Below are 26,440 nucleotides of genomic sequence, written 5' to 3' on the forward strand. Positions count from 1 at the left end.
TGACCTGAAGAGGGCTGTGCACAAGAGATGCCCTCACAATGTGACAGATTTGGAGCACTTTTGCAAGTAAAAGTGGGCAAATATTGCCAAGTCAAGATGTGCCACTCTGATAGACTCTTATCCAAGAAGACGACTTCTTCTTATTTCAGCTGCTCCTTTAAGGGGTTGCCACAGCGGATCATCTGTTTCCATTTCTTCCTATCCTCTGCATCTTGCTCTGTCACACCAACCACCTGCATGTCCTCTCTCACCACATCCATAAAACTTATCTTAGGCCTTCCTCTTTTCCTGTTACCTGGCAGCTTCATCCTCAGCATCTTTTTCCCAATATACTCTGCATTCTTCATCAGCACATGTCCAAACCAATGTAATCTTGCCTCTCTGGCTTTGTCTCCAAACCTTCCAGCCTGAACTGTCCCTCTAATATACTTATTCCTAATCTGTTCCACTCTCATCACACCCAGTGCAAATCTTAACATCTTTAACTCTGCCACGTCCAGCTCTGACTCCTGCCTTTTGTCAATGCCACTGTCTCCAACCCATATAACATAGCTGGTCTCACTACCCTCTTGTAGGCCTTCCCTGTCACTCTTACTGGTACTCGTCTGTCAGAAATCACTCCTGACACTCTTCTCCACCCACTCCATCCTGCCTGTACTGTTTTCTTCACCTCTCTTCCACACTCACCATTACTCTGAACTGTTGATCCCAAGTACTTAAACTCATCCACCTTCACCACCTCTACTCCCTGCATACTCACCATTCCTCTATCCTCCCTTTCATTCACACACATATATTCTGTCTTAGTCCTGCTGACCTTCATTCCTCTCCTCTCTAGAGCATATCTCCACCTCTCCAGGGTCTCCTCCACCTGTTCCCTACTCTCACTACAGAACACAATGTCATCTGCAAACATCATAGTCCATGGGGACTCCTGTCTGATCTCGTCTGTCAACCTATCCATCACCATTGCAAATAAGAAAGGGCTCAGAGCTGATCCTTGATGTAATCCCACCTCCACCTTAAACGCATCTGTCACTCTCACCGCAAACCTCACCATTGTCACACTACCCTTGTACATATCCTGTACCACTCTTACATACTTTTCTGACACTCCTGACTTCCTCATACAATACCACATCTCTTCTCTAGGCACCCTGTCATAGGCTTTCTCTAAGTCCACAAAGACCAAATGCAACTCCTTCTGACCTTCTCTGTACTTCTCCATCAACACACTCAGAGCAAACATCGCATCTGTAGTGCTCTTTCCTGGCATGTAACCATTCTGCTGATCACTAATCATCACCTCCCTTCTTAACCTAGCTTCCACTACTCTTTCCCATAACTTCATGCTGTGACTGACAGTTTAATCTTTCTGTAGTTACTACAGCTCTGCACATCACCCTTATTCTTAAAAATCGGTACCGAAACACTTTTCCCTCCATTCCTCAGGCATCCTATCACTTTCAAAGATTTTATTAAACAATCTAGTTAAAAACTCCACTGCCATTTCACCTAAGCATCTCCATGCTTTCACAGGTATGTCATCTGGACCAACAGCCTTTCCATTCTTCATCCTCTTCATAGCTGTTCTTACTTCCTCCTTGCTAATCCACTGCACTTCATGATTCACTATCTGCATATCATCCAACCTTCTCTCCCTGTCATTCCCTTCATTCATCACCCCCTCAATATACTCTTTCCACCTGCTCAACACACTCTCATCACTTGTGAGTACATATCCCTCATTATCCTTTATCACCCTTACCTGCTGCACATCTTTACTAGCTCGGTCCCTCTGTCTAGCCAATCAGTACAGGTCCTTTTCTCCCTCCTTAGTGTCCAACCTTTCATACAACTCTTCATACGCCTTATCCTTAGCCTTCACCACCTCTCTCTTTGCCATGCACCTCATCTCCTTATACTCCTGTCTACTTTCTTCATCTCTCTGACAATCCCACTTCTTCTTCACCAACCTCTTTCTCTTTATACTCTCCTGTACTTCCTCATTCCACCACCAGGTCTCCTTGTCTCCTTCCTCTTTCCAGGTGTCACATCAAGCATCTTTCTAGCCATCTCCCTAGCTCTACTGTAGTTACCCAGCTATTCGGTAACTCTTTACTGCCACCCAGTGCCTGTCTTAACTCCTCCGTGAACTCCACCTCACAATTACCCTTTCTCAGTTTCCACCATTTGATCCTTGGTGCTGCCCTCACACTCCCCCTCCTCTTTTTGATCACCAATGTCATCCTACAAACTACCATCCTATGCTGCCTAACTACACTTTCCCCTGCCACCACTTTACAGTCTCCAGTCTCCTTCAGACTGGCCCTTCTACATAAGATATAATCCACCTGTGTGCATCTCCGTCCACTCTTGTATGTCACCCTATGCTCCTCCCTCTTGTTAAAAAAATGTATTCACCACAGCCATGTCCATCCTTTTCACAAAATCCATTACCATCTGACCTTCTGCATTCCTTTGCTTAACATCATACCTACCCATCACTCCCTCATCCCCTCTGTTCCCTTCACAAACATGCCCATTAAAATCTGCTGCAATCACCACTCTCTCACTCTTGGGTACAGTCATCACCACTTCATCTAACTCACTCCAAAATGTTTCTTTCACATCCATCGCACACCCAACTTTTGGAGCATATGCACTAACATTCATCATTACACCATCAATTTCCAGCTTCATAAACATCACTCCATCTGACACTCTTTTCACCTCCAAAACACTCTTAGCATACTGTTCCTTCAGGATAACCCCTACGCCATTTCTCCTCCAATCCACACCATGATAAAACAATTTGAACCTGCCTCTGATACACCTAGCCTTGCTCCCCTTCATCTGGTCTCTTGCACACACAATATACCAACCTTCCTTCTGTTCATCATATCAGCTAGCTCTCTCCTTATACTGGTCATGCTGCCAACATTCAAAGTTCCGATCCTCACTATCACAGTCCTAGCCTTTACCTGCCTTTGGGCATGACTCCCCCCTCTTCTCCTCCTTCCCAAGAAGACTGAACGCTGTAATTAAACCAAAAGGTGCTTTAACAAAGTATTAGTTTAAGGGTGTGCACACTTATGCAACCAGCTTATTGTAGGTTTTTTATTTTTTATATTTTTCCCCTAACAGATTTGTTTTTCAATTGAACTGTATGGATTATAGGTCACATTAAAGGTGTGAAAAGTTTTACAATGATGTCTTGTTATCTCATTTTTTTTATATAACAAAAACCTGGCATTTTAACAGGGGTGGGTAAACTCTTTATATCCACTATATATATATATATATATATATATATATATATATATATATATATATATATATACCAAAGAAGAAGAAGAAAAGGCGTGTAGTATCTCTGGCATCATTAGGGGGGGCACTAAAAGGCTACCACAGTCTCACACCTTAGTATGAATTATCCCAACTTACAATCTTGTATTAACGCAGCTGCAGCCTTTCTTCAGTACAAAAGGCACCTGCTCAATTACATGGCATTGCTTCAAATGTGGATTACCACTGTTCATTTTTTAATCATGTTGCTGTTTAGAAGAAACAACACGTTGTGGCTCTTTACAGCTGTACTTACCATATGGTTGCTTAACACCATGATACAGTGTCACACCATAAGGCCTCAAGGTAACTTGAAACAACACCTGTGGGTTTCTTTCTGAAAATCTGTTAGCCTTCATGACTGCCAGCTTGGTCCAATCAGTGTAATACACGTTATTTTCAAATAACGTTATCCCAAAGGGGTGCGGAATTAATGATCCTCCACGTATAACTGTTTTCCTATTTAACAATAAACATATATGGTAAGTATTGTGAATTAACAGCTGAACAGTTTATTCATTAAATTACTATCTGAACCTAAAGACAACAATGTAGTAGGCAAAATAAACAGTTATGAAGTTTATACTGAAAAAAAAAACATGTCACCATGGCTCCAGACTTACTGAAAAAAAGTAACACTGTATAAACTGTGAATTTTACAGGAATGAAATGACCGGAAGATGCTGTGAAGTTACAAGATAACACAACAAATATCTGCTGATGAACTCAGAAGTAGCACAGCACAGAGATATAATACTATAAGCTACCTCAAACTCTTCATCAGGAGTGGACTTTCTGTGCACAAGGCCTTACCCCTTTGAAAATAAAATAGTTTTCCTTTGTTCACTCCTACAAATATCCTTCTGAAAAGGGAATATTGACCAGTGATGAATAGAGTAAAATTTAATTTCTGAATATTTTGGAATTAACAAACATTTTTTCCTGGCAGTCTATGCTACATAACAAAGTGAGCTACAATTAGTGCACGAGAAATTTCACTTTTGAAAAGAAGCTAGGACTGCCCTGAAAGGACTGATTCAGAAAGTACACCAAACTTTACAAGCCATGGAAAGTTTGCCACAGCTGCAGCAACCCCATGGAGGCAATGTACTGTCATTCCAGAATGGATGCCATAATTAATTTCTTTCTCATTTAATACCAGCTTATGCACTACAAAAATGACAGGCACACATACATACATAAATATACATACATACATACATATATATATATATATATATATATATATATATATATATATATATATATATATATTGTTAGACTAGATGTAAGTTGGTATACTTTCTCTAATCATGGAAGTCATGACATGAAGACTTCAAACACAGCAAATGCCTTCTTGTTTGTTTTAGTTTACTCTAATTCTTTGGTGACTTGCATAATTACTGTATTCATCACAGAATGATCCTCAGTGGTCCATAAAAGGGCAAACTGGGGAACTTGCCATTTCTAAACTCACAACTTTGGAATTAACACCACCACTCTGTATGTAATACATTTGAGTTGCATTTCAAAAATATATATTTTTTTTGCACCGGGTTATGTAAGTTGTTGTTGTTGTGTCTTTCGGCTTTTCTCGGTTAGGGGTTGCCACAGCGGAACTCCGGTCCGCTAATGATTGGCAGTAGATTTTTACGTGCTGGCTTGCCAGGCCTAACACACAACCTTCAACGAAGGAACGCCCATTCACGCATGTCGCCACACAGAAGACACTCTAACTGAACATCGAACGGGCAACGTCTAACTGTGAGGCGACAATGCTACCGCAGCACCACCACCGCAGTAATTTTCCAAATTTAAGCTTATTAATTAGTTTATTACAGTTTTTTTTTTTTTTCAAAGAGGCCAATGTCCTGTTTTGTACATAAAAGGCTGCATCTTCAAAACAGCTAGATATATTTTACAATGTTTCAGGGAATTTTACTAAGACATTTATCAGTAAAATAAACAGATTATGATCTTAATTTAGAAGCAAAGTAGAAACTGCAACTTGAGTTTTAATGAAAATTACTTATTTTTAATTCCAGATTTAGGCCACAATATTTACAAAGAATGAAAACCTTGCTTTCATAGGAAATACAGTAATGTTTAGAACTGTGTACGTTAATCCTTACAGAGTCTATTTTTTGACATAATAACAGTGTTGAAGACAAAAGCCAACAGAATCTCATTGTATGAATGTTAGTCTGCAAATGTTAAAACAAGAGTCACAGCAACTAAAATGTTAATGATGCTGAATTAAGTGCACCATGAAAACATGACACTGCAGATAAGTGCACTAAACAGAGAAATCTGCAATAAAGAATCTGTGGAAGATATTTAAGGACGTATGGAACAGGAGCATAGAAGTGGTTCACTCTTTTGTCAGTATCCTATATAAAAAAAATGGTCATTTTATACCTGTAAGTCCTCCATGTGCTGAGTTCATGAAAAGACAAAATGGTCTGAACAATTCTGAAAGACAAAGATGTTAGGCAGTTTGCTGGAGAGACTGAAAGTCTAAGGGTGACAAAGGAGAATCCTGAATTGCCTCAGTGGTAGAGTCTTCCCCACGTGACCAGACAGAAGAAGGGAAACAACATTCAGTGAGGAGAATATGAAGTTATGGGAATGACTTTGGACTCATGGTGGGTGTCATTTTAGATAAACCTCATAATGGGGGAAATGGAGAAAAGTGTTAAGGACTTTGAGGGGGGCTCATTTCTGAACCACACTATCCCTGCACTATCACCTTGGTAAAGGAATGAGGAAAAAGAAGCTGTTGCACTTGGTGTTGGTTGGGTAAGTAAAACTACTGTGTCAAGGTGTACTTCCGTGTTGCAGCAACTTTTGAGTCATGGGGGGAGAACCACTTATAAGGCTTCAAGAGGCTGCAGCTGAGCTTGTACACTAGTGTATTAGCCAGCTCTGGAACGTGAATGGATAAAGCTTCAATAGGTAGTAACTGAGCTTGCACACTAGTGTATTGGCCTGCTCTGGAATATGAAAGGCTAAGGCTTCAATAGGCAGCGACTGAACTTGTACACTAATGTATTGGCCTGTTCTGGAATGTGAAAGGTTAAGGCTTCAATAGGCACCAGCTGAGCTTGTACATTAGTGTATTGGCCTGCTCTGGAATGTGAACAGATAAGGCTTCAATAGGCAGCAGCTGAGCTTGTACACTAGCACACTGGCCTCTAATGGAATGTAGATGGCTATCAGAAAGTGATGAGATGAAGTACTCCATTCCCACAGTTACACAAGTTCTCTACATGCAGGCTACAAATTGAATTTTTTTTTTTTACCTTCTATTCATCCTCTGCTGCTTTTTGATAATAGTCATCTCCTGGTTAATTAAGCTAAATCCTTTTCCTTAATCATAAGTGAGAAAGCTGACTAAGGCAGGTCATCATTTATACAGACATCAGAGGTTTTCTGATGAGTTATATTAATCTCTTCCTTGGTTGTTAATGTGCATACTCACTGATATGAGGGCTTAGCAATGGTCCCCTTCTGGTACCACAACATGTATTCTTTCACATACACCCTCTTTGGGAAGATACTCTCCCTCAGAGGACTACTGCCAAAGCAGGTTAACAGAAGCAAGTGCACCTCCCTGGTCTATTTATTGCACTCTGTTCTCTCATCCTTCAGCAGGATCCAGAGCTGTAGCAGACTGGACCATCACCTCTCCCTCAATTGGTGGGCTGACAGAAGCTGCTTATGCTCATCTTTGTTGCATGACTCCTCCAACACCTCAGTTGTTACCCAAACTTGCGTCAGCTGGGTCATAGTTTGTGCTTCAGTTTCTTGTTGCTTCTTGATGTACACAACCATTGCTATACTGTCGGAATGGATAGCAGACATACCCTAGAGCAGGGTGTCCTGGATGGCCTGAAGGATCAGAAGGACTAACTTATCCCCAAGATACTGACATGCAAGGCTGTCTGTGACAGCATCTAATGCTTTTGAACCATCTGCTCTTCGTAAAGACCTAACCATAGGGGTGACACATCTGTACTAACTGCTACCAATGGAGTAGTATTTAATGGGGGGGGGGGGGTTGATGATGACGATGTCCTTCTTTTTCATGTTTTCTAAGTGTGCCTTAATTTCAGGGCCAAAAAATGGGGAAATTCATGAAGGTCACTTTATTATCCTCAGTGAAGTCAGTCAGCTTACACATGCTGGCATATAGTAAAGCTGGATCCTTCAGCTCTAGCCAAAATCTCAGTGGCATCATATGCCACCTGTATCCTGAGGTTTGTCATACTGGCAACAGATATCAGTTTGTTAATTGGGACAATAGGTTTTCTCTAAGATATCCATCTATTAATATTCTTAGCACTCTTAAAGAATGCATGGAGGATGTGTAAACGCCTCTCCCTATGAAGCTCATCACTCTGGATTTCCTGTCTGATGGATAAACTGTGGGGATCTAGGAAGATGACGCTTTCTTGAGGATAGCTGTAGAGACAAGTTTATCTGTTTTAAGGATCTTCAACAAGAACTGTCACTTCCTCTGAGGCCAGAGGGCAATTATGGCATTTTTAAACCATATGCTCCACAGGGGGAATTTTCAAAGCTAGATGTGTGGTCTTTGAGGTCACTTTTAATGGTGTATACCAGTCGAGTGACTACCTAGGAGGATTTCTGTGTAGACCAAAAGGTCTTTAACAGCATTTTCTACAGGTAGGATGTGGGGTCAGTGGGCCACCACCCCTTTGATCTCCTCAGTATTAGCATTGACTGTGGTAAATGCTATAGGAAAGCCAAAGTGCTTCCTCTTGCAAGGCCTGCCTCAGAACCTTTGGCAGGGGAAGAGCCTGAGGGCAAGAAAGACACACTTGAGAGCCAAAGACATGGACAGAGGTAGCACAAAGTTTTGAACATCTTTGTTATGCTGTTATGTTATCTAATTAGATGTACTGATGACGGCTAAAGGCAAGAGTATTCCATAGTCACATTTGGTGTCAGCATCAAACTGGAATATGACACTGGAGGAGCAATTGCAAAACAGATTGTGGTTCAGCATGAAACTCAACACTGAAGACTGGTTTGATTTCAAAACACCTGGGCACATCAGGCTCAATATCAGTGTTCAAGAGTCCAACATCACTACTGATTCAAAGGCACTGACATTGACAATACAGCTGAAGATCTCAGCCTAACCATCACAACTGAGATCATCATCACTACTGACAGACATGGTGTTAAAGACATTAACACAATAGGAAAGATTATCAATGTAGCTACTGATGTGTGGCACAAGGTGCAGACATTGATACAACAGCTTTGAGCAATACCACCACCCTATACATTAGTGTCAATACTGGCATCATTGGTACAAGTGCCGAAGACTGGGGGGACCAGTAAACAGAGCTTTGAAGTTTTTGCTTTGAGTCAAAGCTGTCAGGCAGTCACCTTCCCCTAATAGAACAAGTTGAGGAAGGGTCTGTGGAGAGCTTCTCCTGAGCCCTCAGCAGGGTAGTTGCCAGCTGTCACAATGTATATCAAGTGCGGCAGGAGGAGGAGGAAATCATTTTTCATGTAGTGGATTTTGAAAACAAATTTGCACACTCCTTTCCATTAACACCAACACAAATACAGCAAGGTTTGAGACTTTCACATTTGTAATGCAGGAGATTAAGCAAGACAGATAGCAACTTTAACTGTCATTTTTGGATTAACTGCTCCATCCATTGTTGCTCTGTGAAAGAAAGCTGAGAGGCAGCAGGCCTAGATATAGAAGAAGCTTATGTACCTTGCTTTTTTTAACTGTATAGTGCCCACTGTCAATGAAGACTTCACGGAAGAATGGAGGGTCACTCATCTCCTGGGTTCAAAACAGCTTTCTTATAAACATAGAGTTTACTTAACTTCCTACAGTATTTTGAAGTGGAAGGAAAAAAAAACTGAGAGCAGATATAAAATGTTTGGGTGCCGTGCTCCTCAACTATGCAAAAAAGACAATGCTCATGTCTGTCCAGAAGAAGAATTTGCTTCTTGCAGGGACACTTTTTAAAATAATAACCCATGTTAACAGAAAAGGGGCAAATGCCAAAAATATAGAAAGGGAAAAGGGTTATAAATAACAGAGTAGAAGAAAAAAGATAAGATGGCTTTTTTAATCAAACAGAAAGGTGCCAACTCAAAGGGTTAGGCCAAAGACAAAAACAGATAAAAGTAGTAGAAAAATGAAAGTTGTGTACTCACCATAATGATAGATCTGTGTTGTTTGTTTCCATCCTTCCTCAATGTATGGGTCGTTAGATATGAGTCAGATCTGACTTTGCCCACTTTCAGGCTTTGGATCTGAAGCACAGGCTCCTCCCCTTACCCACAATTCCCAAATAATGACACAACTACTTCAGATCTCATTTGCCGCCACAGGTGTAGAATGGATCTGCTGGTCCTCAGTAGTTGATAAGTGAATTTAGACCTATTAAATAATTTGTTTTCTTATTAGTTTAATAATTTTCTTTGACTCCTCCCCTTAGTTCTTCTTTTCTTTTTTTTTTTTTTTGCATTAGGTGTTGGACCTTTCCTATTTCCTTAATATAAAAAAATGTTTTTTCATTGTTATTACAGTTCTTGTACTTTCACTGTAGCTGGGAGTTGTTCCATCTGTTTTTTGTACCTTGTTCCCCTTCAGCTTGAAAGTGGCTAAATATGGATGTGACTCAGATCCAGAGACCCATATGGGAACATTAACAGAAGACAGAAGACTAGTAACACTGAATGAGAAGAAGAAAAAAGTTTACTCACTCATATCATTCATGAAAAAAAATCTAATCAGAATACAAAAAAATTAAGATGAGGCTGCTTTATTTAATCTGAGATGAAGTGTGGTAATTTACATCTAGAAGCACTAGACCAGGGTGCATTATGGGATATGGAAGAAATACTTAAGCATAGGAAAGCTTTAATTTCTAAGTGGTCCTACTACAGTGAACTATATACTCCTATACCACATACAGTACCTCTGGAGTCATACAATATAACAGCCAGACACATACTTCAGCACTGCTGGGGACATGGATATGTGGTCATATTCTTTGCATACCTTGTTATTCCTCTTAACAGTCCCATCTAAGACTGTGTAAGGTACCTGACCATTTTCACATGTTAATGCATCTCTTGCTGAGTCTGTGGTGTGCTGAATCCATGAGCTGCATAGAACTGGTCTGTGCTGTCAGTTTTCATCACCCTTATAGGTCCTTTTCTGGAAACATTTCTGTGTTGTTTTTTCCCTGTGATACAGTGTACACTGGACTATGGACGAAACTGACAGGAACCTGTTAGAGATGGTGCACAATGCTGGCCAAGAGTGATTCATTAAAAAAGCAGTCTCATTGGCCAATAAGGGCATAGCATGTCCCATTTGCATACTATAGTCTCAAAAGGATCTTATATTTACTACTTCACTGGAAGGAGCATTGCCACATCGTTGGTTACAGTAGTTTGTGTTTGGTTGTGGTAGATGGTTATAGTGCACCACAAGAGTTCATGTAAAAGTTTTTTCATACTTCATAAAAGTAATGTTCCAATTCTAGTTTGCAGTACATATGTCTGTGTCGTTGCTGAACTATGCAATTCTGAGCAACACACAGGAGTACAAGGACTATAGGTACAAGCATTGTGACTATGGCAGCTAACTGTGTGTGGTTCTGGACACGTACCTTATGTAGCTCTGGTCAGCTGGTACTTAGCTGCTTTAATTTTTATGAAAAGCAAATTTGTTAGGGAAAGTCATGTGCATAAGTACTTCATGGATAGTTACATAACTGGTAAACCTGCATACAAGGACTTTCCCATTGCACAAGATTGTTCTTGATTCATACAGGGCTATTCTACATGCTTTTTTTCTGCATAACTGCTTCAGAATTATAATAGTAAAGTAATCATTCTGAATACAGAGGATTATTGTTTTTCTTTAGTTTTTTTCATGAGCTCTCACAAAATAGTTTGTGTTGCTATACAGACAGTCCCAATAGACGGTGCCCCTTCTGATTGACTTTATCTTCAACTGTGAGATCACAACAGACTATGTGCATTCTGGGTACATCTCTTGATTTTAAGAGAGTTACAAAACTTTCTTAAAAATAAAGACTGTGATGATTATTTTTGTTTTTTTTTTTTTTTTTATCAGCAGATTCCACTCTCCCTCCCAGACACAAATATTCACTCTGCCCCTTTGAAACCATATGGTTGGATGTTTAAATATGATACAATGACAGCAGTGGTTAGTCACTTTCACAAACAGGCTGCCATCCCCACCCTCACGTATAATATAGGTAACTTGGTGACATGTAAGAAACATAATGCTCAATTTCACTAAAACATAAAGAATAATATAACACTGTCATTAAAAAAAATGCAGGGGGAGCCCTCCCACACTTCCCACAGCCCCATTACTCTAAATATACTAACTTCAAGGTCATTCAGCTTAATCCTGACAAGCTAGATCATTGATCATTAACTGTGATCAAGTGATTACACAGATCAAGTTACTTTAAGATGCAGACTGACAACCTTTGTTAAACTATCATCTAACAGGGTACGTACTGATGTCCGAGTGTGATCAAGTGAAAGCAAAACAGGCCCCAATAATGTATTTGTACTACTATGTCTCTCTCTTTCTCACACACACTCTGACCCTCATGTGCCAAAACAGATGATAATTTAACTTTGATCAGTCTGTATACTTACCCCAAGAATACTCACTTTCTTATCTGGTACATGCCAGTTATTGACTGTGATTAATTGAAAGACATTCTGGCCTCAGTAATGTATTGCACCAAGTTACAAAAGCAATCTTGTAAATTGGCATCTTGCATCTATTCTTAACCAATGTTTTTTTATTATGTCTAATTTGTTATAATTATTCAAACTGCAGAAGTTTTTGTTTTATTTTTGAAGATTGTAAAATTATTGTTCTTAAAATGTTTTGTAATAATTTGGAACTTTTCTCCCTGGGCATACACTGAAAATGGGCTTCCACCCATTTAGACTTTCCTGGTAATCAAATATTAATAAATAAATCTTCAAAAATAAAACAAAAATATCGTTTTAAATAAACTACAACAATTTAGTGACAATATAAAAACATTGGTTAGGAATTTATACAAATTATATGACAATCATTTAATATTTATAGAAATTAAGTTAGTCTAATACAAACAGGAATTGCAATATAATGTGAAAGAAAAACAGGCTTATGGTATATTTAGACAGAATGTTGGGGAACAGAGTTTGATAGAAGTAAGGAAGCAAGTGAAGAAGTGAGAGTAAGGCGGTATAAGGAATGAAAAAGTACCTGTTCACATTTAGGGATATCATTTATCCTGGTTTTGAGAAAGAACAAAGCCAAAGTTTTGCTAGGAAGTCTTTCACTGTGGTTTTAAAAAATAAGAGGAAGGGTATTGACCTGATGGATATGGGTAAGGAGTTCCAGGCCTTAGCAACCTTGTATGAATACAGACAATGCCCAGCAGATTTGACAGGTTTGTAGACAGGATTTGTTGGTCATTGGATCACAATGACCAACTGGGAACATAGTTGTGCAGAGTGTTTTTAGTACTGGACAGGCAGATGGATGCCAGATAATTTTATAGGTAGTAAGAAGTTGTGTGTATGTTAGTCGATGAGGCAGTTCTAACCAATTTAGGCTTTTTAGTGTTATACAGTGGTGGGTTCTCAAAGGGGTATTTGCTGAAAATTTAGTTGCTTTGTTATAGCATTGTTCAGCTTTTAATTTTTGAGAAGCCTGGAGGTTAGTAAGGATGAGAGCATCGTAAAGAAGTGTGGGGAGTAGATTAGTAGAGGCAAGTGTAGTTTTAGTTGTGTCGGTGAGAAAGTTTATGGCTCTGTAAAGCATCCCTAGTTTTTGATGATTTTTTCTTATGCAATTTTTCTATATACAGGTTGAATGTAAGCTTATTATCCACTGTCCCCCCTAATAATTTGCTATGAGATGTGACTTCAATGGTTGTACTGTCAAAACACAGAGGACTTTAAATTTTGTTTTTTCATGAGAGTGGGATTTGGGGAAAAAAGTAGTAGTTTGGTCTTTTTTGGGTTGAGCACGAGTTGTGAGTTATAAAGCCATGTTTCAGTGGCCATTAAAGCTTTCTGAGTAATTTTTTGGAGGTGTACACCATATTGTTAGATGTGCAAATGAAAGTGGAATCATCTGACTATTGTGGACTGACGAGTGGCCTGTTGTGTGGATGTATAGAGCGTGTTGGTGAAAATGTTAAAGAGGAGGGGTCCAATGACACAGCCTTGTGTTATATCCTATGCCGACTGGGAGGTAAGCAAAGATCATGGAATGCCATTTTACTGGCTGATACCTATTGGACAGGTAGCATTTGAACCACAGAAGGGTGGGCTGAGAGAGACCAGTAATGAGGATATTTGAAGTAAATTTTGATGTGACGAACTCTGTTGAAGGCTTTAGACAAGTCTAGAAATAAGAAAGAGCCCAGTTTGATGTTATCTCTAGCGTTATTTACAGTACCTATATAAGTTAGAAGGGCAGTGCTAATACTATAAGAAGGACAGAAGCCATGTTGTGTAGGGGATAGGAGTTATTCCTGCAAGAGATGGTCTAGCAATTGTTTCTGAATACATATTTAAGTATTTTGGTGTGAGGCAATAACATTGCAATAGGTCTAAAGTAATTAATACCTGTTGAAATTTCAACTTTGTGCAGAGGGATAATGTGTCACTTTTTCCAGGCAGAGAGAACATGGAATTCCTTGACTGAATTATTTATAAGAATTGAGAAAGAACAGGCAATGCTATTGGCTGCTATTTTTAGGTACTCATTCAGAAGGTCACCATAAGAATATGAGCACAGTTTAAGAGTAGTATTATATAGTATGTGGGCACAGGTCTGAAGATGAAAGTGGATGTGCGGCTGTTGGGCAGGGTTGGGATTAGATGCTCAGGAATCCTTGGTTAGAGATGCTATACTATCTATAAAATAAGAATTGAACTGTATTGCAGTTTCGAGTGATGAGTTATCAGGAGAGGGGTTTGAGTTGAATTTTTGTTCAGGATGTAAGAGTTCTTTAATAGATATCAAAAATTTTTAGGGTTGTATTTCGTATTATTCTGAAAGATGTTATAGTATAATTTTTGTCTTCATGTATTTGCTTTTTAGTATGATTGTGAAGCATTCTAAAGTTTTCAAGATATTGAGGTGTTTTATATTTTTTGGCATTCTTTCCATGCTTTTTCTCTGTCCTTTATTAGCATTCTGCTCTTTTTTGGATAGCCAAATTACATTATTTGTTTTTAGTCTTGTCCTTCTAGTAAGTGCGAGGCTATTTAGGATATTTAGAAAAGTTGTACTGAATTCATTTACAGCATCATCTAAGGGGAGGATTTTTATGAACTTCCAGTTTATAGACGATAGTATAGAAATTAACATTTCTGGGTTAAACTTGGAAAGATTATGTGTTATTTTATAAATATGCTGTTTAACTGGATGTATAAGATATCCGGTCATATAGACTGAAAGATGATCACTGAGGGAGTCTGACATTACACCTGTTGTGGTGTATTCACTAGGGTCTGATGCCAGGATCCACTAGGGAATTTTGTCTTGCTATAATGTGTGGGGCTATTAATTAGCTGTGTGCAACCATACACGTTCACGCTCAATGTAGGGGAGTTAGAATTTCTGTCCAACGAACTGACATTCATATCACCTAGTAGTATTTTTTCTTGTGGAAATGTTATGGATATCTAATGCATGATATCTTCCAGTATAGCTGGATTGTCGCCAGGAGGGATGTAAAGGACAGGGATACGTATTTGTTTATAATTGTTTATTTTGGGGAAAGCAATAAGAAGCCCTGCTAAGCTGAATTTTGGTGTTGGTTTAATGTAAAGGGAAATGTGGGTAGGTGTTGGGAAATGGTAAAACAACTCCAACTCTATCACCTTTCCTCTTTACACAGTCATTATGGATGATATTATAGTCAGGAGGTATAACTTTGGAGAGATTTCTGCTGGGTTTAAGCCAAGTTCCAGTTACAGCAAGAACATGAGAGTTCAGCAGTTTTATTTCTTATGCTTCTAAAATTTATTGCAGCAAAATTTAGATCACCAGGGTTGGGGATCGGCTGTTGTTGGGTTAGAGAAGAGCGTGGAAGAGAATTATCTTTGTATTCATTGTGATATGTGGGGCCAGGATTAAGGTGTATTTTATTGTACTGGAGAATTATGCATACTTGTTATTTGGAGAGGATTCTTGCACTTAATTTTGGTTTGGTTTGAGTTGAAGTGCAGTTAGTCAGTCCATATTTGGAATAAAGGTGAGGGGCAATATGAAATAGGTTTGATGCGATGTATGCAGGGTAAAGTAGAAGTATGGATAGGTGGTTAGGACAGAGTTGGAGAGATGTTGAGACATATTACTGAGCCATGGTAGGATGAAAGATGGCACAGCAGGAGGAGAAGAACAGAGGATAAGCCGAAGAGTAACATTCTGTAATTAAGTACATGAATCTGTATTTTATAGATGTCAAGTACTGGGGAAGTAGCAATGAATTCTGTCCACAACAGGTGTGTGTGTGTGTGTGTGTGTGTGCGTGTGTGCGTGTGTGTGTGTGTGTGTGTGTGTCTGTGTGTCTGTGTGTCTGTGTGTGTGTGTGTGTGTGTGTGTGTGTGTGTGTGTGTGTGTGTGTGTGTGTGTCAAAGGTACACATAGAGATACACACACACACAAAAAAACACTGCCCCTGGTAAAACAGATTGATAATTATAATCCAGCGATGTAGCAATTAGTTTCTTTCACATTCAGAATGCTGCCCCACAGCACCACAAAAATGAACAAATTTCTGAATACATGTACCTCTGTTGTTTGGCTATGATGAAGCAAAAGAAAGTCTAGCTGATATACTGTATTTTAGATTGTTACAAAAAATACACACATATATGCACTCGCACATGTACTAGCGAACACACACACACACACACACACACACACACACACACACACACACACACACACACACACACACACACACACACAAATATATATGGATGCAGATTTACTTTTAGCCCTCTAGCAATCCACAGTATAGTGTGACTCTTACATTATACTCTGGGAGCTTTTTCTGTCTCACTGAGAGGACATATTTTACTTTCCAACTGAATACAGCTTGGTTACCATTTGTTTCCATTGAATACAGCTTGGTTACCATCTGGGTCCACTGATACAGCCTGGTTCCTGTCTGAATTCCAGTGCTCTTAACAGATTCCACCACCCTCACCCCATGGCTCTGCTGCTCCAGTCACTCACTTTTAAGCCTTGATATATTTTGGGCTGTGTTTTCTTTCATCGCTTCCAAAATATTAATTTATTTTGTCAGACAGGAACAGCATTTGCTGTTTATTCTAAACTCCCCAATTCACATATTTTGATAAAAAGAAAAAATGGATTATTACAATGAACAATGTGTGCTGGCTGTTAACACTTCCTACAGCTTGATCTGATGTCCTACATCTTTGTTTTTACTTATTTACACCAAAAAGAGGAAACCATCCCAGTGTTTCCTCTTTTCTTCAATCTCTTGGCAAATTATTAGAGACTGCTATGATCTGTTAGCTGTTGGTAGTCAGGAAGAGAACTGAAATGTCTGCAATGAGCAGCATTTCTGTATCATTTCCCAATTCACAGAGGGATTATGTTTTCTTTTGATGTTTAAGATAATGATTTTATTATTGTTAACAAAGTCTTTACTCCTACACTGTTTTAAGGATGGGAAACTATTTTCCATTCTAAAAATAATAGTTTTTATGATCTTTAAAATAAGGTATAAATATGAGGACATCAAGTTGCATTAGCATCTAACTTTCTGACACTACTATGGACACCGGGATAACCAGGTGTTAAGAGGTTAACTAAATGACATACATTATGAGCACTGGGCAGCAATATTTATAACAAGAATTTTCTTCTTTTAAGCCATTTTATTGCATAATTATGCATTTATTTTTGTACTTGTACTCTTTTTAAATTGAAATTTATTAAAAACTTCAGATACAACTGCAAGCAACCAGTTCACAAGCAATTAGCATCACGCCACATCATCTGAATGTCTCATGCAAACATAATTAAAAGAAGTAGTCATATAGTGTATGCCAATCCCTCATAAGAATGAAGTATTCCTTAAATATGTGGGTTTTGCAAATCTAATTTGTATTACAAATAATAACAAGCACTGTCTTTCACTCTGTCATAACTTTGCAAGAATGTTGATCAAAGTGACTCACATATTAGGCAATAGTTTTAACTATTTCCTAAATGTTTTGTAATGACTGAGTAGTACTTTTCCATCCCTTATACATCATCTCACCTCTGCAGGCTGAATTTTTTATAACATAGTATTTAATCCGTGAGGATGAGGCTAACAGCACCACCAGCTTGTGTACTTAATGCTAAGTATGGAAGCATACCATAGTGGGGACAAGCTGATGCATACCATGGGGGGACAAGCTGAAGCATACCATAGTGGGGTAAGTTGATGTATACCATAGTGGGGACAACAGGAAGCATACTATAGTGGGGACAAGCTGAAGCATACCATAGCGTGGACAAGCTAATGTAGACCACAGGGGGGACAAGCTGAAGCATACAATAGTGGGGCAAGCTGATGCACACCATAGTGGGGACAAGCTGAAGCATACCATAGGGGGGACAAGCTGAAGCATACCATAGGGGGGACAAGCTGAAGCATACCATAGTGGGGCAAGCTGATGTATACCATAGTGGAAACAAGCTGAAGCATGCCATAGTGGGGACACGCTGATTACTCTTGCTTGAATAAACTGCTGAATGCTTCACCTCACATCTCCCCTAGGTTTTCACATTCCCACAAAATGCACTGAATGTTCATTTTTTTTGTCTTCAATATGGAGTAGTTAAGGGATACTAGAACAGCAAATGAGGCCAGCTTAGCTGGAGTATAGTAACAGTCCTGGCTGATCATAAATTGCATGCAATAGTATTTACAGACTGGACATACCTGTATGTCTTGTCCCAAAAATCACTCCTAACTTGTGTATATACCATCTCTATGTAACAGTCTGTCCCAATGCTTAGATACCTATAAAGGGATTTTGCTTGACCTTTTAATTATGCCATTTTATTTCAAACTTTCTGTAGCATTTGCTGTTCTTGTGTTACTGTAAGAATCTAAATCATTTCAATAAAAAAATCTAAACAAAATCCACAGACTCCATATCCTTAATACTAAAAGCATCAGTCTAGAAATGGGCTCATTGTTGCTGCCAACATGTGCAGATACTAAAACCACTACTTTTAAAGCAACATTTTATTTAGCTTAGCATAGGAATATGGCATGCAGTAACCATTATCTTATTTTTTGTGTTTGTGTTCTGCCAACACCAAAACAAAAAATTTGGTACAGTTCTTTATCAGTTTCTAACATCTCAGTTATTGACACCTTCACACATTTTAAAATGCAATGTGTATAAGTACTTTTTAATGCAGGAAGTGTACCCCATGCACTAAAAACTGAAGTACTGTAGTTATCAAAATGTCAACTCAGTAGTCATGGACTATGGATGTGCATGAAACAAAATTCCTCAAAAGGTATCACAACAAAGAAATGGCCACATTTAGTGGAGTGCTTCTTTGTTTTTACCAAGGAGATGTTGCCATGACAACGCCACAAAATGTGTATTGTACCAGCACATAACTCATGAACAATTTCACGTGTGGTCTGGGCTAGATGCATACATACAAAACTCCATGTACAGAAGGTATAAAACTAAAATAATTAGAGATAATAGTATATAATATAAAATGAAGACCACACAGAATTAAAGAAAGCAAAGATGCAATAGCAAAACAATCAATTCAGAACAGGCATGTTTCATATATAGTGTGGTTACTCTAGTCTGTTAATAAAAACAATGTACTAAACACCTGAAAAAGTAAACATGTAAAGTTTTTAGTATGTATGCAACATATTATTGGCCAGGCTATGATTTCTGTGCAATTAAGATGACTGTAAATTAAGTGATACTGTATTCAATGAAGTAAAAAAAAAAACAAAATAAACAGCAACATTCCAAGTCATGGGTATCTAGAAAGATTGTTATAACACACTGTAGACGTACAGGACAGTCAGTAAAAGCAGTATGTAAGAAATGCACTGAATGATGGCGAGAAATCCAAAATGGTATTATTTGGTTTGTTTGCACTAGGCAGGCCAAGCTATAAAAGCTAGGCTAAAATGCAAGTAAAATGACTAGCTTTTGAGTGAAGCAGTATGAATCGGACATGATCTGAGAACTCTGTGAAGCAGGAAAAGACAGAAGGTTATGCTTACAGAGCAAACTGAAGCGAAAATAATATTTGAAAGGTACACCAAAAGAAAAGGTTACAGTAAAAATATAAAAAACCCGATCATAACCCCCTGATATTGATAATAAAACATAGGTATTCCTGTTATGGACAGCATTATACAAGAAGTTTTAATGTACTTCTACCAGAATGAGGCTTCAGATTTTTTAGGTATGCAACACCCACTAAGTACAATAACCTTATCACAGAAATGATCTGAAAACGTTGGTCTGTTTAAGTGATTTGTTCAAAGTTAAAAAGGGCACAAGCAGAAAATAATGTACTAAGAACCAGACAGCAGGATACATCTTGTTGGCAGATTATATCATAAGCCTCTGGTCTAAGCCACCAAGCTATTAGGCTTCCATCTCTAGTAAAGCCTCAGAATTTTAGAGTTAAAAGTGCACAGAAAAAGCATTGATTACTTTTACAAGTCCTTATTCTCTGAAGAGTATAGGCATGACAAAAAGCAAGAGACACCTGCAATATTTCTAAACCAAGATGTAGGATTTTCAGAACAAAGGATGAAAATGTAAGGCTATGTCATCTATTCTTTTCTTACACTAGTAAAACCCTTTGACCAATGGTCCCACAAAGTTCTCCTTAAATTTTAGCACCTTACGTGGTACTTCTCTGCTGAGCTATGGTTTCATTTTGATTTTACACAGGAAGCAGTCTCTCATCTCCAGGGATGACTTAGATGGGTGCTCCAGAGTAACCTGCCTCTGGGCCTTCTTGTTCTCCACCCAGATAAACCCGTCCTGTAAGATGCAGTGATTTGCATGAAATAGAAGTTGTATCCACGGACTACATTACATTGAGAAAGGCACTGGTATCTGCTATGAAGCATGATTTGGGGATGTAGGGCAAGATTTCCTCCTGAGAAAAGCATCATCACTACACTTTTTTCTGACACAAGCATACACACACATTACAGAGACTCATATTATGGCCAAAGACCCTTAATACAGTACTGAGGATGCAAGAAACAGTCTCCCACCCAAATCTGTGGAACTAAGATAAAAAGTTATTTACCTTTCTTTGATGTGGATTGCTCAGTAACACAATTAGGACCCTGTAAATGGACTCAGAAACATTGCTGACAACTTACTTTATTTTCTGCCATTTCTATGCAGTTGTATAAATACAAACAGTTTAATCAGTTTGAAATTCAGAGTTCTTTGGTCTGCAGCCATAGTTGGAAAACCACTCCTACCATGCTAAGTACACTAGAATGCAAAGGTAATGTGATTCTTTTTAACAGACTAGCAGAGTAGGTCTTAACAAAGAGCATACTTCTGGACTACATGATTCCTTTTTGTTTTCTGTCACTGCATTAGCATGACCTTTTCCCTTTTTATTTTAGCTTGGTGGGTATCATGAGTGGCCACCATACCTCTCATCTTCTAAGAGCAAGAAATCTGGACAAAGCCATAAATAATGGGGGGACAAAGGCTCAAAACTAGGGACACTTTCAAAATATTGCTCTTACAAACTTAGAAAGTTGATAGAATAAAATGCTTTACATTATTACAAATTTTCTCAAGGGTATGAAGTCTATAACTCATACGTCTGCCATTATTTTCTGACTTAAGACCTCATTGATTTGCCAATGATTTGTCAGAAAACCACATTTTTTGAGAAACAGACCAAAAATATGAGGCAAAAATCTGAACATTCTGTGAGAATCTGTACAGTTGAGTGGTATGGTGGCCACATTTGTTAACCTTTAGCTGAAACTAATGTCAGTAATGTACTTCTTGTAAGCCACATTTCTCACTTCCTGCTCCATAATTATGCAAAGTCATTACACTTCTCCCATTCTCCGATCAGATCATGCAAGATAAACAGTGGGAGAAGGCATTCATCATCCAAGCCAGTACCAGCTTTGTACACTGATCTTGTTTATCTTGTGTATGATACCTACCACTTCTACAACATTTAGTACAAAGTAGCACTTTGGGTAGATATGTTAATTCATTTGTATAATACAGATGTGATCAAATCTCGTCACACAAGACATTTCCCCAATGTTGTGCAACTTTAAAATTGGTATATATAAGCTATTCATCAAATACTTTTACACATAAATGCCTTCAACGATTCAACATGATTCTTCTGTTTCAATCACATAAAGCAATGTAGTGCCATTTCTAACAGCAGACTGAAAAGCTTTATAGTAAAAGACAGCTGGTCACTAACTCCTGTGGGAAAGCATATCAAATGAATGAATGAAAAATATGAAAGCTGTAGAGAGTGGAATGCAATATAATGTGCTTAGATGTTATAAAGTCCATATTACATGGAGTAAAATACAACCATTAACCAGTCAAGAACTCAAAAAAAAAACAAAGCCAAATCTTAAAATGTATCCATGTCTAACTTTTATGTATCTATGATTAATAAAAACTAAGAATTTTAATATGAGCATACCTCTGCAGTCCATCATACGTTACTGTTTCAATATAATCATATCGACTATCTACCCAGTAAACTCTCTTTGTCACAATTTCTAATGCAATTCCAGCAGGCCAGCCCAACTTTGTCTTAACCAGGTCTATCCGGTTGGTACCATCCATAAATGCTCGTTCCAGTTTGGGATCCCCAGAAAGACTGTCCCAGTCAGAGAAAAACATGTAACTAAAACAAAAATTGAGACAATTAACAAGATATAAAGCCTGCCACATAGTGAAAAAACTAGCTAGTTATTTGAACTGTCACAAGAAGCAAATGCATTTCATATTTCTAGCTCTCGGATGTAAGCAATATTTACAACACATTAAAACAGCCTCTACATCACAAAATGTTACGTATGGGTATTTGTGACACCAAAAGTAATCTAGTAAATGTCTGGTTCAAGAGTAGGGACTTTGTTTAATAAGGCCTCCTTCAACCTCTGTATCACTCTTACTCATTTCCACTGATTTTTTTTAAACTATTTTAAAATGCTTCTGTTTAAAATTTACATACCAGGTGCAGATTTGGCATGTTCAACAGCTTTGATAGCTGACACTAGGCATGCAGCATGAATAAGGTGTTTGGCTACTGAAAACAACCTTACTTAAGCTGCAAAATTTGACCCATAGAAAATTAAATTCCAGTTACTGGCCAAAAGAATGCTGTAAGTACCATCCATAGCAGGATCACTGCACAAGGCAGGCTTTCACCATTTATTTGTTTATTTATTTATTTATTTTTTTAACCATGGTAGAAACTGGTCACTTTATAGGGTTCAGCCCAATGTCAGATAAAGAAAAATACAGAATTTACATATAAAGGCTAAGGAAAGTAAAATAGCATACAATACCATTAAAAGCCACTGTCACCATATTGTTCTGCTCTCCTTACTGCTAATATGTTTGCATAACTCTGAATGGTTTCTATTTTGTTCTGATTTGTTGCAACTCCAAAATTACCTAATAGCAGCTCATATGATTTTCCTATTTCATGTTCCATAACATTAAAACAGGAATGCAAAGTTTTTTCTGGGATCTATTCTCTTAAAACTTAGATCACTGCAAAGTTTTACTTTTTGCTGCATCTGGCAATCATTTGTTCTGTTTCAAAGATTCTTTTTGTGATCATCTTGTTAAAGTATTTCATCCAAACCAAAGAATAAAAAGGTTACAGGTATGTCCATAAGGAGTCATTTGCATATATCCCACATGCCTCCACTACAGGAAGTTCAAAGTATTACACAGTGAGGATCCCAGTTTGGCTGTGTGTTTCTTGCAATTTTTGCATCAAAGTATTTCAGGAAGATCTGTCAGGATTGCTGGAACCTGCTAAGGGCTGCGGGGCTGGAAGAAGGAAGGGGCACAGTTTTCTAAAAGGGCCGTTTTTAGCTGTCTGCTACCACAACAGAAGCATATCTATGACACAAGGGATATATATATATATATATATATATATATATATATATATATATATAGTGTAAATTTGAGTTACATTTGGAATGACTGCACAGAAATGTCATAGAAACATACAAATGAAGCTAATGTTGCACTTGTATGGTATGTGATTCAGCAGCCGTATATTCAAAAGTGAAAGAAAAAAGTGCAGTAGTGCTGTGACACACTTACGTAGACTGTTAAATACTTCAGTCAGACTTTAGAAAATAGTATAAATGAAGTGTTTAACAGCTTCCTGCTGCTCTTCTGTGGTGACTGCTGACTGCTGTGAATACTTTAGTGTGTGACTGTAGCTTAACAATAGTAAAAGGTACTTAATAAAAGCATGTTAAGAACATTTCTGATGTCAGAATGGTGTTCAACAAAGCACATTTTTCCCCAGATTCAGAGAATAATCACAGTGATCTGTACACTATAAGCATCAAAGACTATCCCGGCAGTGCAATGCTTCAGTGCCTTCCACACTTTTAGACCAGTAGCTGCACAGACAAGGAATAAAGTTGGAAATGTCTCGATATACATCAATGACAAGCTTATCTCTAGGGTGCTCAAACAGGATGACATGCTGGTGTTGCTCTATGTACAGATCAATGCAGGCTAAATCCCATACCATATCCTAACAAGTTATGGTTCACCCTCCATGTCCCTAGTAGCTCACAATGCATACTTGTACCTACAGGAGACACTCAACATCTAAGCAAACACCCAACTCATGGGGGACATTAATTACTCCCTCTATAGACTGGGAATCCTACATGGCCTCAAATATACAGGCACAGAGATGATTGGACTTTGTAAATACAAACACCCATGACCAAATTGTGAATACACCCACTAGAGGGTCCAACAAACTGGTCCCCATGCTCAGAAATATGGGAGAATGCTGTAAACCCCCATGTCTTATCCTCCCTGGCAAGGTACAACCATAAAGCTGTCTCCTTCAAAATCAAAATCAACTCAGTAAGCCAATTAAAATCAGTGACAGTTAAGAACTATTCCAAAGGAAATTACCTTTTATTAAGTGATGGTTTGTCAAAATCCAATGCCCCTCCAAACCCCAAGAACACAGCAGCCCACTCTGAACTAATGTCAGATCTCTCTACAACCAAATCAATGGCTGCAGAGAGGCTGCTGTACCTACCAGAAGTAAGCTCGGGACTAACTCCAGAAACAATCCGCCCTAGTGGCATCCTAAAATAGGCAATATATACAACAAATGAAAAAAAAATTATGGCAAAAATCAGGAAGGCTAATTCCCATAAAAATAAAAACTCTCTGAAACTAAAGAGGCAACTAAGAGGACTAATTAGGTCAAGTAAAATCAACTTTGAGGTTAAGATAAGCCTTCCAGGTGAAAGATAACCATAAGGACTTCTTCATCTATGTCAGAAATCTCAAGGGCAACATACAGCAACGTGCTGAACTGGTGATTAATGGTGCCATGTTTACAGAGCCTGGTGATATAGCGAAACTGTTAGTGGACAAATTCAGTTCCTACCCCTCCTCTCACCCCAAACATCCCCCTCCTATAACTAGGGAGCATATACTGGCTTCACTTGCTAAAGCCAAGAGCACAGCTTCAATGGCCCTGCCTGATAACATCCCAGGATGACTCCTGAAGTGTCTATCAGGCCCCATTATTTAACTATAGACTTAAAACAGGTTTTGTGCCACATGAATGAAGGATTGTGACTGTTATCCCCCTTCATAAGGGAGGACCTTCAAGAAATCCTAGAAACTACAGACCTATTAATCTGACTAGTCTTATTTGCAAAGCCATGTAAAGAATCATAATAGAAATTAACAGCAAAGACATAGGAGAACTCTAGACACTGGATCCATCCCAGTATGGCTTTGACAAAGGAAGGTCATGCTTAATGAATCTGGTGGACTTCTTTGAAAAAGTCAGTAAGGCAATGGATGAGGGGAAAATGGTGCATACTGCCTACCTAGATATGGCTAAAGCATTTGATACAATACCCCAGTCAGGTATGGTCAATAAACATATGGAACAAGGTATAAACTTCTTTAGAACATGCTGGATAGCTAATTGGCTCACTGATAGGATGCAGGAGATTAGAATCAGTGAGGCCACCTCCACAAAGAGGCCAGTCACCAGTGGAGTCCCCCAGAGCTGTGTGAAGTTCATAAATGATTGTAAACTGGGAGCAGTCATTGAATCCCTCATGATGAGAACACTTTTCAGAAAGGTCTAACACAGACAAACACTTGGTACCAAAGCCATGACTTAAAACTCAATAGCAAAAAATGTATTACTGTACCTTTTGGGAAGTCATCCACCCCAGGTAACTACATCATCAATAAAACACCCCTAAAAGTTGATTTACTAGTCAGGGATCTGAGCACTCATGTAGTTTGTAGCCTAGCCTTTAACCAACATGCATCCAAGACAGTAAGAAAATCTTTCTATGTTGCTCAACTTATAAGCAACAGCATGGCATCTAGGTCTACAGAGGTCATGATACCACTATATTTGGCCCTCATCAGACCCATCATAAAGTATAATGCCTCCTTCATTATGTACCTGACCAGACACATGCAACAACTGGAATGCCCACAAATGTTCTTTACAAAATGAATGCACAGAATAAACACAATGTCCTATGTTGATCGTCTCAAAGCCCTGTCTCTTTACTCAGTATCATATAGACTTCTGAGAAGTGATCTTTGCCTGGCATACAAGGAATCTGTGGACCCTGTTTTGATGAACCTTTTGCACATCCAAAAACAAACAGCATCAGAACTACTTGATTAAAATTAGTAGGTGGAATAA

At 38.5% G+C, this 26,440-nt stretch overlaps 1 protein-coding gene across 1 annotated transcript in view; it reads right to left on the reverse strand.

Annotated features, from left to right (window-relative positions):
• The window catches only part of LRP2 (LDL receptor related protein 2), a 1,335,386-nt gene that overhangs the window by 1,084,799 nt on the left and 224,147 nt on the right, over positions 1-26,440 (reverse strand). The window contains exons 13-14 of the mRNA XM_044075346.1: positions 22,169-22,375; positions 3,605-3,807 (exon numbers count right to left, since the gene is read on the reverse strand). Coding sequence (XP_043931281.1) covers positions 3,605-3,807; positions 22,169-22,375 — 410 coding nt within the window. The remainder of the gene's footprint in view (positions 1-3,604; positions 3,808-22,168; positions 22,376-26,440) is intronic.

This window comes from Protopterus annectens, chromosome 6.part1 (assembly GCF_019279795.1).
Source record: "Protopterus annectens isolate FY-2018-M chromosome 6.part1, PAN1.0, whole genome shotgun sequence".
NCBI lineage: Eukaryota > Metazoa > Chordata > Ceratodontiformes > Protopteridae > Protopterus > Protopterus annectens.